This window comes from Nyctibius grandis, chromosome 6 (assembly GCF_013368605.1).
Source record: "Nyctibius grandis isolate bNycGra1 chromosome 6, bNycGra1.pri, whole genome shotgun sequence".
NCBI classification, from domain to species: domain Eukaryota; kingdom Metazoa; phylum Chordata; class Aves; order Nyctibiiformes; family Nyctibiidae; genus Nyctibius; species Nyctibius grandis.
The window spans coordinates 49,640,235-49,658,754 of NC_090663.1; the positions used below are offsets into that span (position 1 = coordinate 49,640,235).

The 18,520-nt window shown below is 38.8% G+C and overlaps 1 protein-coding gene across 8 annotated transcripts; it reads right to left on the reverse strand.

Moving 5' to 3' along the window:
• Positions 1 to 208: 208 nt before the first annotated feature.
• On the reverse strand, positions 209 to 18,267 carry TMEM144 (transmembrane protein 144). Of its 8 annotated transcripts, none has more exons than XM_068403707.1 (13): positions 18,058 to 18,267; positions 15,193 to 15,282; positions 13,840 to 14,029; positions 12,514 to 12,636; positions 12,038 to 12,137; positions 11,415 to 11,495; positions 9,390 to 9,471; positions 8,149 to 8,222; positions 7,113 to 7,231; positions 5,554 to 5,673; positions 4,972 to 5,069; positions 2,921 to 2,974; positions 209 to 1,782 (listed from the first exon to the last, which is right to left on the reverse strand). In XM_068403707.1, exons 2-13 carry the CDS (start codon positions 15,229 to 15,231, stop codon positions 1,699 to 1,701), a joined length of 1,164 nt encoding a protein of 387 aa, XP_068259808.1. In that variant the 5' UTR covers positions 15,232 to 15,282; positions 18,058 to 18,267; the 3' UTR covers positions 209 to 1,698. The 8 variants fall into 8 exon arrangements, with proteins under 8 accessions (XP_068259808.1, XP_068259806.1, XP_068259807.1 ...); XM_068403705.1 differs by having other exon boundaries at positions 13,834 to 14,029; XM_068403706.1 differs by lacking the exon at positions 18,058 to 18,267 and adding an exon at positions 17,721 to 17,777 and having other exon boundaries at positions 13,834 to 14,029.
• Positions 18,268 to 18,520: the final 253 nt, after the last annotated feature.

The window sequence follows — 18,520 nt, forward strand, 5'->3', positions numbered from 1 at the left end:
ATTGTTCCTTGTCATAGTGAAAAGAAGTATTACATGAGATTCCAAAAAGTAAGTAAAGGCCAGTATAATGCCACATTTTCTTAAATTATTTACAATAATTAGAGAGTATCTTTATTAAATTTGCAGATGACATCTGGCTGGAAATTGCTGCCAACTTGTTGGAGGACAGGGTTAACACACAGAGCAAAATAAGAGAAATGAAGGGGGAAAAAACTTGTCACACATGAAGTTCTGACACTTGGGTAGGAATAAACAATACAGGATGGGAAAAAGCAGGCTAAGTAACAGTGCTAAGATAAAATCTGACAGTAGACAAAGAAGGGTGGAAGGGAGAAAGGAGAAATTATGATTGCAATCCGAACACCTTAACAATATCAATGTCATAGTATGATGTGTAACCACAAACAGAGCTTGAAAATTGGAAGAAAAAAATAATTTACTGCTGCTCTTCTTGGTGTTTGTAAGACTGTAGTCTGACTGCTATGTCTAGTTTTTCTAGACACATCTAGTCCACTTAGTGAGAGTTCAGGAAAGAGCAAGAAAAATTATGAGCACATTACAAACAAGGGAAGACTGCAGAGGCTGGGGTTGTCTAATATGCTGAAGAAAAGACTAAGGGGAGGTTCAGACAACATGCTTTGCATATATACAGGTTAGCTGCCATGAGTAAGAAAATAGACAGTTCTCCACATTAGTGGTGATCATGGAACAGTGGACATAACATACCTTGTAGGGAATTTCCTTTGGATATTAGGGCTTTCTAGCAGGACAGGTAGTTAGAAGCCAGTTAGTTTGCCGAAAAATGTCGTGAAACCTACTACTTTATTTTTTTTGAAGAAACAAGTTAGACAACAACTGTCAGAAATGATTTACATATAGATGACGTTGCTTTGGGTAGAACAAAGATTAGGTAAGTTTTAGCATGATGTTTCAAAGTCATAAATATTGCCATAGATAAAAGATTTGAATATGTTAGAAAAGAAAAGTAAGCATTCAGAAAATGCCCAAAGTTATTTGGAAACAAACTCTGAAGCACATACTTAGCTCATATTGCAACACAGAAATGTAATGTTTACTTGCAAAGTTCCATACAACTGAAATAAAATTCCCAAACTTCCCCAACTGTTCGTATCCTGGTCTTGACTCCTACATAATGTTCTTACAACCAAACAGTTTAGCAGCAAGCACAACTGATTTATTTTACAGCACCTTTTTTTTCCTGTATTTCTTTCAAAATTCTGAAGTTACTGGAAGATAAAATTTTTATGTGAACTGATGACTGTAAAGAATAATGCTTCTAAATAAAAACATGCTTCACATCTTCATGTGTATCAGTTCCATAAAGAATATTCCAAGATATATTTTATATTTAAGTCAGTAAGACAGAACGTTTATGATGACATGAAGTTTACTGCCTGAACCAGAAAAAAAAAAATGTAACTATAAAATCATTTAGCTTTATTTAATAAAATGCTTTGATATTCTTACTGTTCCAAGAAATGCAGAAACAAACATTTCCAGATTTTCTTTTATGTCAAATGGGAGCATTTAGGAAAGGTTTTCTTTTTAACTTGCCTGAAGCAAGTTAGGGTAAATGTTGCACATACATTTTGAAAATTATTATTCATTGCAATACACCAATATTGTCTTTCTGATTATATTAAACAGTAGCACCATCTACTGGTCCCGAAGATCCTTTCAAACTTTAGAAAAAGCCGTGGAGAGCGATCCAGCCAAAATGACACAAAATGCTACTGAAAGTAACACGTAGTTTTTCAGTCCCTATATAACCAAAGGGAGAGAAAAAGAAAAATACAATGTTGTCATAATAGGCACCACTTCACAAAAAAAAATTAAAGAACTAAGGTTTCATTTTATGACAAAATTAATAAATCCATTACATGAAATGGTAAATTTTATACCATTTTATTTCATATAATATTTGTAACATATTTGCTGTTCAAAACAGTTTAATACAAGTAATCTATGACAACATATGCTTAGTAAAATATTCACAAAATTAATTCAGCAATTTTTAAAAGTATTTTTAAAGGCCTTTGTCTATTTTCACATTATGTTTAAGCAGTAAGCACTTATGCAGAGACTATTCTAAAATGTATGAAAAGGATGAAAGATTTGGGGAGTCACAAATATTTGGATAATGAACATGATGGTCTTCTAGTGTGGTGCAACATTAATCTGCAGTGGGAGAGAGAGAAAACTTCTAGTTCCTGACCCAAGGATGCCTAATGCATTTTACACAGTCACCAAAAATATTGGGAAAAATGATCTCTAATGGCAAATTAGGTACCTACGGATCCTGGACAGATCATCTAAGAGAACCTGAGGATTAGACTGCTAGTGTTCAATGCTTCAAATTCCACTAGAAAAATAACTTCTGCCATATATGTTAACATCCAGTAGAGTAAATTAGCCTGTTCTAGGCAATTACAACCATATCAGTTTAGGTTCTCTACATTATGCTGCAACTAGCAAGGCCAGCTAACCTCCATCTCATTTTTCAGTCCTTTGGTGAATCTGACCCTAAAAGTCTGATCTACTTGTCTATGTGATTATTAGGACAACAGCTCACTCTCCTGCCCTCACCGAAAGAAATGGCTCAAATAAAGTCTGTTTTCTGGCTGTTCTTGGCATCCTGCCTCCTTGCCCTGCTACAGTCTTCATTTATTTCCACTGCTGCTCATACTGTTATGGAATTCAAACCTTCATTCCTGTAAAGATTGTTCACAGTTCTTCATCTTTCTTGGAAAACTTAGTATTGCATGATATGACTTTCAGCTTCATAATGCAATACTTGTAAGGAGGAGAAATCTAAAAGATACAGCTGTATACCAAGTTGTGCTGTTCCTAGAGCTAGAGACAAGCAAGAGAGACTAGGTAAGAGACCTAATAAGATTACCTTGATTTCTTTAAATACAAGGACTCCCCACATTGCAGCAACAAGGCCAGGACCCTAAAGAATAAGATTAATTTGTACATTACAGCATTTAATTAAAATGTACCGCCTTCTCACTGTTCTCAGGGTGGTTGAAGTTTGTCTGGATAACAAATGTAGGTCTTTCCATTCTGTATAATTACAGCACTCATGGCAAAAGCATAAATATCATTGAAATCTTTATGAAGTAAGACACAATAAAATCTTCAAGAAGGGCTAAAAAGGCAAGAGACTGATTTTTTCAGAGAAGGCACAGTTTCTTTCTAAATTACACTGTGGAGTCTGCACTGGCTCTTATATGTTCTTTTAGTATGCTCCAAATACTATGTCTCACTTTAGTCCAAACTACAGTCCACAATGTTACCACATTTCAGAGGACTACTCAGGTTTATTGGCAGCTACCATGGATATTCCTAACGTTTCTGTTATTAGCATGACTAACTAGGTGGTCAAAGTTTGATTTTATCGCTCAGTGTGATATCAAGAGACTGGAACATAACCATATTTCCTGTATAGCAGGCATCTGGACAAAGCACAAAGCCAGCCAGCTAGATAGGTCAGGAAAAACTACTGTTTATGTGATGTTGTCGTACAGATTTCCTAGCTAACAGCAAATAGTGATACACAACGATAATTTCCAGGCACTCCTGGTAATATAGTTTTTCCCCTGTGGGAGCAATGATCTGAATTTTCATGACTGATGAGAAAATATTATCTGAAGTGAAAACTGGCTCTGTTACTGCTTCCCATCAGAGCTGCTCTCAGAAACACTTGACAGATGTTTGGACAGTGATCTTCCTCCCTCCATCTTCAGTACAGCTGATAGGACACAGATTTAGGCCAGCAGGAAACAGTGTCTCATGCTGAATGTATTTGTGGGTGTTGTTTCCTGGTGAAATTGCCAACTAGTATTTGAATAATAGCTAAGGTGTTATTTAACTTTCTAGATAATGTATGCTGCAAGAGGAATGCATTTTAAAAATGAAACAAATTGTTAAAGGGGTGTGATGAATAGCTGTCCGAAATTCTCTTTAGGTTGAAGTAAAGCAGCAGTTCCGAACCTGTGGTCCAGATAGGCAGTTTCTCATCAGTGCTGTCCTTAAATTTTTCATTTTATGATTTATGTCCCTGCCCTTTAGGCATACTGCTAACTGAGTTACTAAAGCTGCTTTCCATTTATCCTTCAATTTCTAGTTAGAATTATCCCAAGTCTTTTCTTTCATTGCATACTGCAGAGTTCATTCTGATTTACTGCATTTTGAGGCAAAGCTTAATCCCTATTAACGTTGTTTCATTAGTTTGCTTCCAAAATACAGCTGTTCAGTAAAACGTTGGTTTTGGTATTTATGAACTCTCATTTGCCAGAAGCTATCCACCTTTGCAGCATGATCTAGTAGACTGGCAAGAGAGCAAAGGCAAAGTTTATTTTTACCTAGTGATGGAATTTATGCAGGTTCTGGAAACTAACAGTGCTTTAAAAGTACAGTATCATAAATAAGAATAAAACAGACAAAACGGGCCAACCTATTTTTCCCTCATTTGCATAAGAACATTATTTTCAGCAATATATAATCTGCTCCGTGTGTTCAAGAATTGTAAAAAGAAAAAATACCTGACTTAATTAAGTGAAATTACTGCTAGAGCATAAAAATCACAAATTAAAAAATTCAGAACAAAATGTACTTGCTAGGATGAAAGCATAAAACGTTTCTTCTTTAAATCACTTCAGTTTACTATTTAATATTGATATAGTTCTGGTTACAGAGCTTTTGCTTTTACATAATCTAAAGAATCACACTTTCAGTTCTTCTGACCAAGATGGTGCTTGTCACAGTCATGGCCGTATGTTCCTAAAAAACCAAAGGCTAGCGCAGACAAGCAGAAGAGGCAATGTAAACTCTTGATTAAAATGCTCTAGACACGTCAGGATTTCAACTTAATTCCACAAACGGGGGGGAAAAATAACTCGTTAACTTTTAATTCTAGTCACAGATTTTACTTTTTTATATACTTACTGCAGTAATTATTGGAAAGCTGATCACAGCACTGAGATAGTGATTGGCCATGAACCAGCAGCAATTGGCTATTGCCCAAAGCACACCAGAAACAAACCCTAGAAAAATAAATCCCAATCAAAAACATGTACAGCAAGGTATAGAGAGCAATTTGTGGAACACTGATATTTATAGCATAATACAGAAACTATATGTATGTATTTTAGTACATTAACTTCTTTAACAAGCTGGCTCTGATAACCTAAACCAAAGCTCAAGGGATAAAATCAGCTACTCCAACTAAAGTAGCAAATTAAAGTTCACAATTTTCTGGGCAATGTGCTCTCCACTCTGGCAGAGTCAGTTTTTGAAAATCCACTGTATGCAATGTCATTTTGTTCTAATGTCAGACTAGAACAAAATTTATCATTGTTTCCTAATTAATTAATTAATCTAATAGAAGTGATCTTTCGGAGAGACAAAAAGTCAAATGAAGAGAATTGAAAGACAAACTACAATTCCAACACATAGCTTGAACTAATCACCACAAAATGGTCAGAAGAAGTAACTGAAATTGACTGCTAATTTAGAAAATAGTCATACCTGGCAATATGGCTTGGGGATAAATATTAGGTTTATTTTTCCTGACTGCACAGTAGATCAAAAAGTAGACGGTACTTGTAAGAAATATTCCACTGAAGTGTGCAAAAACATAATCTAAATCTGAAAGAGAAATTACAAAATTATATTAGTCTAAAACATCAGTTATTAATTTTAACTAAATTTATTTCACTGATAGCATTCCCATAGACAAAAACACATAAGGTGCTACTGTTAACAACTCAAATTCAATTGTGATTGTGATGAATACAGATGCCAGTCTGACCATGGATGGATTTGGTCAATCACACATGCATTAAACATGAACTAACTGCTGCATTGACCCTAGCATTTATCACAACCTTTTATGCATTTCTGTGAGTTGTTATTTTTGGAACTCTATTAGTCAAACTACTGAATTAATTTATTAAAAACTTAAGAAAATCCCCAGGTGAGGCTACAAAACTGGGGTGGGGATTTTACATAATTACATCCTCTCCTGATCACCTACATTTGTATTCCTGTATATAGCCTGGTTTCTTTTCTGTACATTTAAGAGCAAGACAACTGCATGTATTGAGTAAGCTAAACACAGCACAGCTTTCTCCTTTTTTTGTCTTGAAGAATGTATCACAATTTTGATCACTATATAATCATTAACAATAATAAATCCTTTACGGACTTGGTATGTGCTAATGAGAGTATTTCCAACATGGCAAAGCAGAAGCATACAGAATCACAGAATCAACCAGGTTGGAAGAGACCTCAGGGATCATCGAGTCCAACCGTTGCCCTGACACCACCCTGTCAACTAGATCATGGCACTTAGTGCATGTAGCAAGGTGATCTCTGTCTCCTTAGAGTGGTAAATCTTCAACAGGAAAGGCAGCTATAGTAATGGTAACATCTGTTTTGTCTAGCTGGGGAATATATAAGTTGCAGTATTCAAGAGAAATTGTATGTGACATAACAAACAATTTCTTAATGGTAACTATGCGGTCTCAGCAATACATTGCTCTTAAGCTGCTGCTGGTATTTCCTGATAGACTATACACAAATCTTAAGGAAAACGTTTCTGGGGAAGTGCTGTTTGAATTGGTGATTAGGCTTACGTTAAAAGGTTTCAATTTCAAAAACTACACGGGTTTAATTACCTATGTAAGACCTCTTCTGCTCATCAATTATGATCAACTTTCTCCTCTTCCTTTACTGATGTACTAATTTGGCAATTGGTACAGCTTGTGCACTTGTTTACCTCATGCTCCAGGCATACGAACTTTGTATTTTGAGAGTGCTAGCTATGTTTCAGAAGGCATTAAATACTATAAGTTAAGTACTTATATCCTCTGCGCTGTTTCTCTCTGTTCTTTTAATGGTGTAATTCACCTCTGGGAAAAAAGGAGTGCTAGTACTATGATTATGACAACATATAAGAGTGCAGAACTGATTAAGTTGTCATGCTATATTTCCAGGCGTATCAAGAATTTCCCTCTATACCTTCACAAAGCAGGAGACCACAATATACTGATGAAACAAAGTAGAAGTGACCTATTAGCCTTTACCAAATTGACTTGCTCCAGTGTACATAGTTTCATTTCTTCTTCCACGATCCTTGATGTAAAGCACTGGTACAAAACTGGAACCATAGAGTATTCCAGCTACTACAGCAAGGCTACACCCTCTTTAAAAAGAGCAAAAATCAGAGAAAACAGCCTAGTGTTAATAAGGGAAGTAGACAATACACTTAAGACAAGTATTGCAGTTAAAGACTGTATATCAAATGAAAATTGCTAGCAACACTATGAAAATAATATACTTTAGCACATTTTTATTTTCCAGTGTAGAAATGGTTCAACTCAGTAACTTAGTTTTCCTGTACTTTGTGGACAAGTAACAGAGACAATTCCTGCCCCAAGAGCCTGCAGTCTAGATTAATGACATCAACTAACTAGGATTTCCTAAAAGCAGAGCTAGGAGAAAACCAACAAAATTATAGTTAAAATGCTCCCACCCTCAGCTTCACTGTTGCAGTCTACACATTCTTTGTAAGCAGTCCAGGTTCACTGCCTCCATGGTCCCCTTCTCCACTTCCAGATCGTTGTGTTCTTGGCTGTCTCCACTCCCCACACTGGCCCCTTGCTAGCTGCTGCTTCCACGTTGGATCACTTCTGCTGCCTGCTTACCATACTGCCATGCCTTCTCCAGATGTATTCACTTGGAAACCATACCTGGAAGCATGTTATTAGCATAGGCTCCTTCTATGCTGGAGTTCTAATCAACCAGGCAATAAAAAAACCCTCTGTAATTACTTAGTTGCGATTGCTATTTACTTTGCAAATAGTAGTTCTTTTGCAGTAGTAACTAAAACTTAATAGGCAAGGTAAAACACACTGAACACTGTGAAGGAAATAATCTAATTAGTTGAGCAGCTATTCGTATACAGATATGCACACTATACTAGTACTTTAAAAACTGTTATTTATTAGTGCATGACTGTGCTAGGAAAACCACAGGACACGAATTCTGCTCTTACACTGTGTTCAACTACTTTCTCTGGCTACTTGGCCTGCACCAGTAAAAGAACTGTTCATAACTTACATGAGTCTCTTTTTTGCTGGAGAAAGTCTGTTCACCCATAAGTCATCTGAGGTATCTTCAGAAATATTAATAGACTGTAAAAACCCAAGAGTTTTCACTCAAGTTTAGTTGCTTTAGTTTTGTGTTTTTTTCAATCTCAAACATTGTATTAAACAGAACAGTTTAATACAAGAAAATAAAATGAAAACGGAAGGAGAAACAAAAGGAATTTACAGAAATACTTTGAAGAAAGGAGAAATTTTTTTTTAAATAAAACTAATAATTGGATCTACCTACATCAAAGTTTGCAGGTACGAGTTTGGATATGGATTTAGAGTTTACTACATAATAGAGCACTCACTACTATTTTTTTTTTAATCTGCAAGCAGGTAGATCTAACTTTCAAAACTCATCCTTCCTTAAATTTGATGAATGATTTAATCTACAGATTTTATTTATGACGTGTTTTTGCCTTTCGTTGATAGCTCTGGTGTTACTATTAGAATATTAGGACTATTTGCAAACAGGGAAATTAAAACCCCTGTCTGCATGACAAAGAAATTGCAGCGTTCCTTTATTCTAATCCTGCAATCAGATTGTTTTCTGTGATTTTCTCTGGTAGACTGGAACCTCTAGTGAGCACAGAGCACAGCCCCTTTGAGGGCTCTCTCTGAGTTTTGATGCATTGCTGACCTACAAGAGTAGGGCACAATGGTAGGAGGAATGTGGTGTTCTCCAGCTTTTGTTGCATACTTTGGGGATCTCGAAGGAGCAACAGCCAATCTGGCACCGCTCCTTCGCCTCCAATCTGTGCCGCAGCTGACGTTGAGAAACAGCAACTCTTGACAATCTCCTGGGTCGGTAATGTGGCAAAAATCTGGTGGATGAGAGTTATGCACTGTTGCCTTTCATTTAAGCACCCTGGTAGTTTTATAGTTAAGTTTTAATTAAAATTGCTTTCTCTTCTCAGGTAAGAAAGTAATACACTCTGTCTTTTATATAACCTCTGTCATAATGAAAAAGGACTTCTAAGCCATTTAAAGCTGACAATAGAGAAAGAACACTTGGGAAAGCTTTTTCTGTTGCTCACATTTGACTTGATATACAAGATCCACAAATTAAATACAATCAATGCATATTTATGTAGTTTTATGTATTCTACCATAAATCCTAGCAAATCTGGTTAACATTAAGCAAAGTTTTTGTTTTTTAAATGGATATGTACTTACATTGCTGTAAAATAACAACTGTAGAGTACTTACACTTTCTCTCAGTAAAGGTGTGCTTTCTAATGAAGCTGAAGAACTCTGGACTTCAGTTTTTATAAAAAGAAATATGACAGCACTCAGAAGAGAAAAATACACCAATAAATACCATGTCATCTCATAAGGACATAACATTTAGTGTCCAGAGACAAAAGTTATATTTGGAGGCATATTACTTTATTTTCATTATTGCCCTAGAGTCACTTCAATATATTTTAAAAATGCAATTGCTTTTAACAGTCTTAACAAACAACTTAAGTAAAAGTAAGTAAATAAGTTAGTCTTTGTATCACTTTACATATCTCTCTTCTATGTAATGGGATTAAAATGTCTCCTTTTTACAGTGTGCTGTTACCACCACATTAACAACAGTTGCTTTAGTTAACAGTGCCCTTTTATATTAAACCACACATACAATGGAACATCTTCATGAAAATTCTCTATGGAACAGCTTAAACCTGCACAGAACTGGCTCTGTGCTCAAGAAAAAAAAAGTTAGTTTTTAGTCTTCTATCACATGTGAGTGAGGGAATACTGCCTCCAAGGGCCTCATACATATGTGGAAGGAGAAAGGGTATTGCTCAGTGGTGCTCCGGTGCACTAAGTGAATAAAATGAAGAAGAAAGTGTAACATTACTACTTGTACCCTCCAGGAAATCAGGTAAATACGTGTAATCAGAACTGGCAGGATCTGGTTTTTATTTTTCTGAAAGATATTTTAATGATTTAGGAATTCCTTCTTATAACTGTAAACAGAATGTCTCCGTTTGAAGAGTAATTCATGTCCTACTGAAGGAATAAGGACAGATATAAAAGGATGCCAGCTTCCTCCAGGGGGACTAGACAAACCTATACAGGTTCCACACAAGAGGCTAAAATGAAATACATGCTTCTGAGCTCTGCAGAGCAACATACACAGACTTTGTGCAGCTTGCCAGGAAAACATGTTTGGTCACGATCTTTTTCCCTGTTGATCACTTCTCCATGATATCTCAGAAAGAGGCAGGAAGCAGGTGGTGAGCTGAATGAATTCATCAGCCAGGAATAGCAGTACTGCTACTATTTTGTGAGTACCTCACAAAATCATGTGCTACCTGCAGTGGTAATGGGTAAAGAGCTGTGGACTCTTAGGAAAGAGGAAGAGTGTAGGCAAATGAATCTAAGGCAGCAGCTCTCTCCTAGAAATCAGGAACGGCTCTATCGTTTCCATGTTCGTAACACCATTCTTTCCTAAAGGTATTATGTGCATCTGCTGCTTAGCATGCTTATAGCAGGCCTACTGCCCCTGGGATTTAGGGCCACCATTACGTTCCTAAAAAGACCTTCCTGGCCACAAAGTTGGAAAGCAAGAACACTGCTACATAACAAAGACCCTCTTTCCTCTGTGTTTGGATGAAAATATTCACTCATACAAATAATAAAAAATAAGAGCAGAATTCCTTCTGAAAATCCCAAAGGAAGTCACTGTTCGGGAGTTGTTATAAGTGTGGCTTAAGAGCTACAAGACAGGGACCTATTAAGGACAAGAGATAATGCAAAGCTTCTGGCTTTTCATGGACCTGAAAGGATCCGGGAAGGGGTCCTGTGGCATATTCTACAGTTAAGAGGAAGGATTTGTACCCCTGACTGAGTGAAGGCAGACTGGAATCTCACAGAGGTTTTCTCACCAAGATTCTTCTAGTTAGTTTTTCCTCTCTCACAAAATTTTAGGAAAGTGAACCATTTGAATAACCTGGCTAGGGAGATGATCAGTGCATCACTGTTTTGCCTTGAACATGCCTACCAGCATAAAAATATATTTCTATGTTTATGAATAACCATTTCACCACTGTACCGGATATCATGTATGTTTCTTTTCTGAAATATAACACTGACCAGCTAGGTGTGGATAGATCATGAATTCTGCAGTAAATCAGTTTGCAAAAGATACTTCAATACATTTGCCCTCTAGTTAAATTGTCCCAGTGGTTATTAAATATATACTTTATATTATAGAAATTTATTATAAGAATAAATTTTTACCTTAATAGTGAAAGTGCAGCTCCAATATAATTTAAGATTGGCCTTGACACCTCTTCTGGGTCAATTCCAAACCAACCAAACCTGGAATATTTAACCAGTTTCACTTAGTTGCACTGACTGCATACAAATAGTTAAATTGTAACCCAGTCTTGGAAATCTTTACTCATACAAATAATTCTGCTTAAGTTTATAGGTGCCTTATTGGTTAGGTCCTTCAGTTGGCTTGCAAAAAGCTACATCAACTTCACAAAAATAATCTTTAAACTAATTTAATTTACATTGCTTTTTTTTTCATCTAGGTATTTAAAAGTTGAAGTTAATTTAAATTATTTTACCAGCCCAGGCTGTAGAAGAATACACAAGAAAAACAAACACTGTAATAGATTTACATTAACAAATACATTATTTATTCACTCAATTATGTTAACAAATATCACTGGGCATTCTTCCTGTTGAGACAGAGGAAACACAAAAAGGTAAAATAATTAACCTGAATACTTTCCACTGAGAGGGAAAAAGATCTTATATATGTGATAAATCCTCTTTATTGGTGATAGTGTTTGCACTGCAGTTATTAATGAAGAATTGGCAACATTCATTCTGTATGACTTAAATGTACTCACCTTGAACTTGCCCAACCTGTCAGCAAATTAAAAGAAGCCCATATCAAAAGACCAAGAGCTAAGCCAATAGTTTTAACAATAGGGACAACTGTAACATTGCCTGAAATACGAAAAACAAAATTAAAATCAGTTAAAAACTAGACTATGATCTTGCATATTTTTGCTTTAGATTCTGTGACTGTTCAGAATGCAAAGAAATTTAGACAACAAGTTGGTAGGCAATAGTGTTTTTAAAAAATAAATATATTAAACACAGACTTTTCCTCAATACCTTTTTAAAGTTATTTTTGGTGGGAATTTGCTGCTTATAAAATAAGCATAATAAAATAATATTTGCTCCATTAATAGGAAGACTAAAAAAGCCAAATAACTACCAACTAACTACTACCTTACATACGGAAACGTTTTTATCACTGTTTTTTACAAAGAGTTAGGACTACTTTGTGTTTCAAGAAACAGAATCTCTTTATTCTTACCTGTAGCCCACAAGAAACCCCCAACCATAGCCAGAGGCCAAAACCGGGGACAATTCTGGATTAAATTGACCACCAAAGAAACTATCCATATGGAGGCACAGAGAACCCACTGGAAGAACATGCCTATGCAAAAATCAAATGCACACAATAGAGAACTTGTAGAATACTGCATGTGTGAATCTCTTAACATACTATGTTTTAGATAAAATAGTACAGAAAAAAATGAAAGGTGGCCACTTCCTTTGTGAATTTCAGGGAATCACATTACAATATATTTAAAAGATGTGTTTCAGGGTGACGTATTATAATTCTGACAACCTTTTCCTTACCATGTATTCTCTATACACAGATGCAAAAGACACTTTGCTGGGCAAAGTTTAGACAAGCCCTGATTCTCAAATACATGAAAATTTTGACAGACTTCTGACAAAGAGGATATTCAGTTACTCCAAACTTCCCCCACCACCCTAGCAGCAGCTGACACAGATGACTGCACAGGACAAAACTCCTTCAAAGCTCAGGCCTCAGGCTCTTCCACTAATCCAGAACATTGAGGACAATAAAAAGTTTAGACAGATTTCTTCTACCTTTGTAGATTCTCTAAGGGTCAGCTACGTAGACAAGTTAACTTTATGCCTGCTGAGCTAAGACTTTCGCTTTAAAGTCTAGCCTTGTCTTATTAGGACCATATTGGGCACAAAGAAGAGAGAGAGGTTATATGCAGCCTGTAATACAGATACTATTATTGCAGTAACACAAAAGCAGATTTATTAATCTAGGGATTTGGTAATTGGCTATGCTTCATATAAATGTGTAAATACAACACGAACCTAGTACAGTAAAGTGATAAAATTCCAAATAGGAAATAGAAGTGATTGTTTCCTCTTACTGAGTCACCAGATAAAAGTATTAAAATTTCAATTTTTGATTTGCTTTTACTTTAGGTCCACGATTGAAAGATAATACTCCGAAGTCCAACAACTACAATATAAATAACACTGTATGTATTTGAGAATCTCCACAAGGGTAGAAGAAATGACATTTCACTTTCCATTGTGAAATGCTCACAAAATGCATATCATCACTGTTACAGTGCACAACAACACATAAGAAGGCTCTTCTAAAGATTTGCCACATCCTGAACCAATACATTATTGCTTTATACCCTAACAATAGCAAAGAAAATTAAAAAATGCCCCATGGATCAAGGCTGTGATGATATTTATAACTCTAGCTATAGAAATTCTCATATTTGCTGGTAAAATATTATTCCTACTAGCAAAAAAAACAAAACCAACAAAAAAATATAAATAAGTTTACCATCACCAGTATCAAATTTCTTAACAGGCACAAAGTTTGTCCCAAATAGAAGGACAGCTACTGTGGAAGAGGTAAAGCCAATAGCTAGATCTGTTCCATTGCTGACGTTAAAGGTACTGTAAGCTTTCTCGATGTTCATTTTTGTTCTGAAGATGCCTCTTTTTGCAGAGTTTTTTTGCTGCAGGTCCTGACAGTTCTGAAAGCAGAGAGTGGAATTAAACATGTGGAGTATTAATACCAGCCTAGTTCAGAAACCTGAAACTTAAAGGACCCTACTTATCAATCTCTCAAAAGCTGGAATGAACTGTAAAGGATACTGTAGAATCCCATGAAAAGCTGCCATAAAACTTGAATGAAGTGTATCTTAAGAATAGGTGCACAAAAAAATCACCATTTTCTGTTTCATAATCAACTTCACAGAAAAGCATGTCTGAAAACATACAACGTGACTGTAGAGATGCACTCAAAAGTTATGAGGACTTGAATCTGAGGCCTATGGGAAGCCCTGATGCTTTAGGGAGATGCTCTATCATAATATTGCTTATTCCTGTAGCCAAACTGGGGTGGCACTGGAGTGTGTAAAAAAGCAGGGGTTAGACAAAATCTTAATTGGCAGAAAAAGCTATAGCAATTTGCAGCCCTGCAGCCTAGAAGTCGGGAAGAGGCACAGAGATTCTATGGATGCCACAATGGGATCAATATAGGCTCACAGGGTAACCACAGGAATTGCTCTAGCTGATATAAAACATGAATAAATGTTCATTTTTCCTGTGGGGAACAAAGGGAGAAGCTGCCTCTAAGGTTTCTTCGTTCACTCCACATAAGTATAATAAGAAAGGCAAAGATTTTTTTTTCATCCCGTAATACCTTCCTCTTTTTTTTTTTTTTAGTGAGACGTTCATCTTGAGGTTACACTCAACAGAAGTACCATGTATACACTTTTGATACGGATTATGACTTTGACAGAAAATGTAGCTCTGAGGACAACTATACATGATCTTTCCATACATAATCTTAACACCACACTTAAAAGACTACATATAAGAAAAGTTTGGAAATGTAACTTCAAATGGCAACAGGATATTTAATACGCTATGAGTAAAGAGGCATATTTATAGAGATATGCATGCAATCCTGCTGTTGAAGTAATGCTATTTATACTGAATCAAATGACAGCCTAATGCAGTTTGACATTCCCCAGTGCAGGTGGAATAGCTACTGCCTGGAGAAAAAAAGCTGCAACAGGATGGTGGAAATTTTGCCAAGTCTTGTAAGAGGTGCTATGACTACACTCTCCACACAGAAGGAAGAACTGAGCTGCTGCACATTCTTTCATCTTATTTTACCCTCCAGTCTTACCTTCCCTGGAGTCCTTAGTAAGGACACTGAGAACTGCATCTGCTGAGGTCGTACTTCTATCTACAGCTTCAGTAGGGCCATCAGTGTCAGCTGCAATTTATTATTTGCATTAGCAGGTGAAAAGTTCAATCCCGCAAGTAATATAACTATTTAGTTTCTATGATTTTTTTTCTCCTTGAAAGACATTAGTACATTTTTAACTGCAGTACTTTGGAAAAACACAGATGACATTTAGAATACACACCATGAAGGTACAACGGCACAGGTATTTCCATTTGTCTTATTTTTATCTTTACTCTTCATCTTTCTTGCCTACTTAGATGATAAGCTCCTCCAGGAAGTTATCACTGTATTTAAGACTTCTATGAAGAACGAGTCTCCTATGGGACCTGTAGACAATGAGCAGTGCAAATAATAATGCTGGGCTTTCTTCAAAGACTGACTTCACAGGCTAGGAAACACTGTGACACCAGAAGAATGGATTAAGATAGATAAAAGCTATCATCAGCTATCTTCATTCCATCAAACTTGACTCACTGAGTGAATAAATTTAATTCATTTAGTGGACAAGTAAGGCACAAGAGCTGGCTTTTGCACAGGAAGAACTTCACGCTGTTAAGGACATAGAAATAAAGCTAATTACAACTCCACCTCTACGAATGCAGGACTCATACCTTAGCCTTTAAACAAGTCATTATGCAGGTAAAATACTAAGAACCTTTCAAATTTAAAGTGGTTTATCAGCCTTTTTGATTTTGATAATGTACAGAGAAATGTTTCTTCTAAAATATTTCAGTTTTGTATCTACTAAGAGAAAATCTGTGTGCTGCGGGGCAATATACTTTTCTGCTTGCTTTTTATCTTCCAAAAATCTCTATATTGTGCACATGGAAGACTGTTGTGCAAGTGGAGAACCAGAATCATGACACCAAAAATGGAAAGGAAACAACTTCCAGTTAACCAAGGAAGAGTATTCTTCATTCAGACTGCTTAAAACTCTGTCACTTGCCAAAGTTTGGGGCACTTAGCTCCAAATTTGGGTAAATTTCAGACCCAACTTTCAACTCCATTTTAAAGCCTTCAAGAGAAAGCTCGATCACACAAGGCCTGGAGCAACCTGCTCTAACTTCGATGATAGCACTGCTTTAAGCAGGGAGTTGAACTAGATGACCTCCAGAGGTCCCTTCCAAGCCATGTTATTCTACAATTGTATGATCCAACGTCAAGAGCAAATAATGAACTGGCACACAGCACTAAGTTGACTACACTTTTTTGCACATGCTCGCACATACTTTGCATATCAGAGTTTCAGAGGGTTCACTAAAAGCCTCTTCTTTATAATCCTAGGTATTGTCAGATCGACTTGCAGCATATGGGCCTCCAAAGGTTTATACCTACCAAATATAAACCAGAAGCACTTGCTGAAGCTGCTAAGACATTAGAGCATAGTGGTTGTATCTGAAGAGACAAGCATCTGTATCAAGCAGAGACAACTGAAATTGCTGCTGTTATTGAAGGGTTTTTTCACTAACTAGCCCTTACTGAAGGGCACTTCGGGGTTCCCAAGCTACAGACGAAATAAAATGTAATTTTCTTAGCACACATTGCCCTTATCCTACTAACTACACTGGTTTACCTCACTGGAAGGTTGTGCTCTGCATTTTCACTGTTTCCTCAGAATACGCCACCATTTTCTTCCTTCACACAGAGACACAACAAATGATGATGTTCACTTAATGCAACAGCAACACATTGCTATGGTCTCCACAGACCAGCATGAAATCAAGAAGCCTGCCCTTGAGAGCTTCCATCTCCGGGTAGGTCCACGCTGTTGTCAAGATCCAAAAGCAACTGTTTGCGCTAATTGAACGGGTATTCTTAGAGGTCACATGTCACATTGTTTACTTGCATGTTTCTCCTATCATCTATTTGCCAAGGGTGGATACTTTCAGCCTTATTTTAGGAGACTTGTTAGTACCTAGGTGGCCCAGAGCGATGTCCTCAGGTAACACCATGACCCCTGACTAGCTGACAGAGAAACATTTCTTCGCTTTCCTGAGATGAACGCCTTGGAAAGATGTTCTTTGAGCAGTATTTTCAGGAAGCGGTATCACGCAACAAGGGAAGTCGCGCAGCTGAGCTCTCGACATGGGCGGATTTTGCTTCTGCTTTTGACGCCGACACGCCCGGGCTGCCGCAGGGCAGGCCCGCCCTGCACGGGACACGGCCCGCAGACGGGCAGGCCCAGGCCTCGGCTCAGGCCGCCGCTGGAGGAAGCGCCAGCCGGCTGGGCAGGGCAACTGCTCGGCAACGCGCCCTGAGAGGGAGCTGAAGAACCCCCCCGTCCAGCCGCCCGCCTTCCTTGCCCCAGCGCCCCGTCCCCGGCTGCCCGCTGCGGCGTGTTTTCTGGCGCTCCCCTCCTGCAGCCGGCGGGGCGGGAGGCGGCCGGGGACGGGCACGCACCGGCAGACCCCTCGGCTGCCCCCTCCGTGCGGCCACGGCCGTGGCCGCGCCGCCGCTGCCCGCACCTCTCCGCACCAGCCGCTACCGCCGCGCTCACGCACAAGTCTCCCCTGCCGCTCTGGCTTCTCGCCCGGGCCTGCACCTCCCGCTGCACGGCCCCTCGCCTCGGCCCGCCTCCTCCCCAGCCGTGGCCCCGGCCGGGAGCGGGGTGGAGGCGAGCAGGCGGAGGGGGAGGCAGAGCCCCGCGGAGGCTCCGCGGGCGGCAGCTGCCGCGGCGGCGCCCCCCAGGCTGCGGCGCGGAGCCGTCATGGCGGCGGCGGCCCAGCGGGGCAGAGGGGCTTTCCCGGGGCGCCGGCCGCCGCGGGAGAAACGCTAAGAGAAATCTTAAATTAAGGCACTCACGGCGTGATAAAGGCGCTGTTGCCCGTACCCGGTCTTAAAACGGCAGCCGATGGGGCGGTACTTTACAGGCTGTCGCTGTTATCGTGCCACCCGTGGAAGAAAAGGCCTCCTGGTTTGGGGTGCTCTGTGGCAGCATGTGCCTGGGCATGGCTTGGAGACAGGACTGCTGCCAGAGGGGAAGGGCGGCCTCACTGCGGCTCCTCTCCTGCTCCTGAGGCCTCGCTGCCAGCCGGGAGCTGCCACAGTGCTGGGGGGCTGCAGGCACCTGCCAAGGGCGGTGGGCACTTCTGGGAAGGCAGGAGCATTTCGAGGCCGTGCAGAGGCCGCTGACCCTGTGGTGCCCAGCAAGGCAGGGCAGGCTCCCCGCCTGGCCAGGGCAGCTGGCACACAGCGGTTTGTTTTTTTTTTCCTAAGCACAAAAATTATGACCTTTTGCTCTGGGAAGCCCCCGTGTTGTTTGACA

Excerpts from the sequence above, each read along its gene's own strand:
- TMEM144 (XM_068403705.1), bottom strand. The coding sequence starts at position 15,231 with ATGCAGTTCTCAGTGTCCTTACTAAGGACTCCAGGGAAG. Across the intron at positions 12,138-12,513 it reads GGGTTTCTTGTGGGCTACAG|GCAATGTTACAGTTGTCCCT; the intron begins GTAAGAATAAAG and ends TTCGTATTTCAG. Across the intron at positions 7,232-8,148 it reads CCAGCAAAAAAGAGACTCAT|AGGGTGTAGCCTTGCTGTAG; the intron begins GTAAGTTATGAA and ends CTCTTTTTAAAG.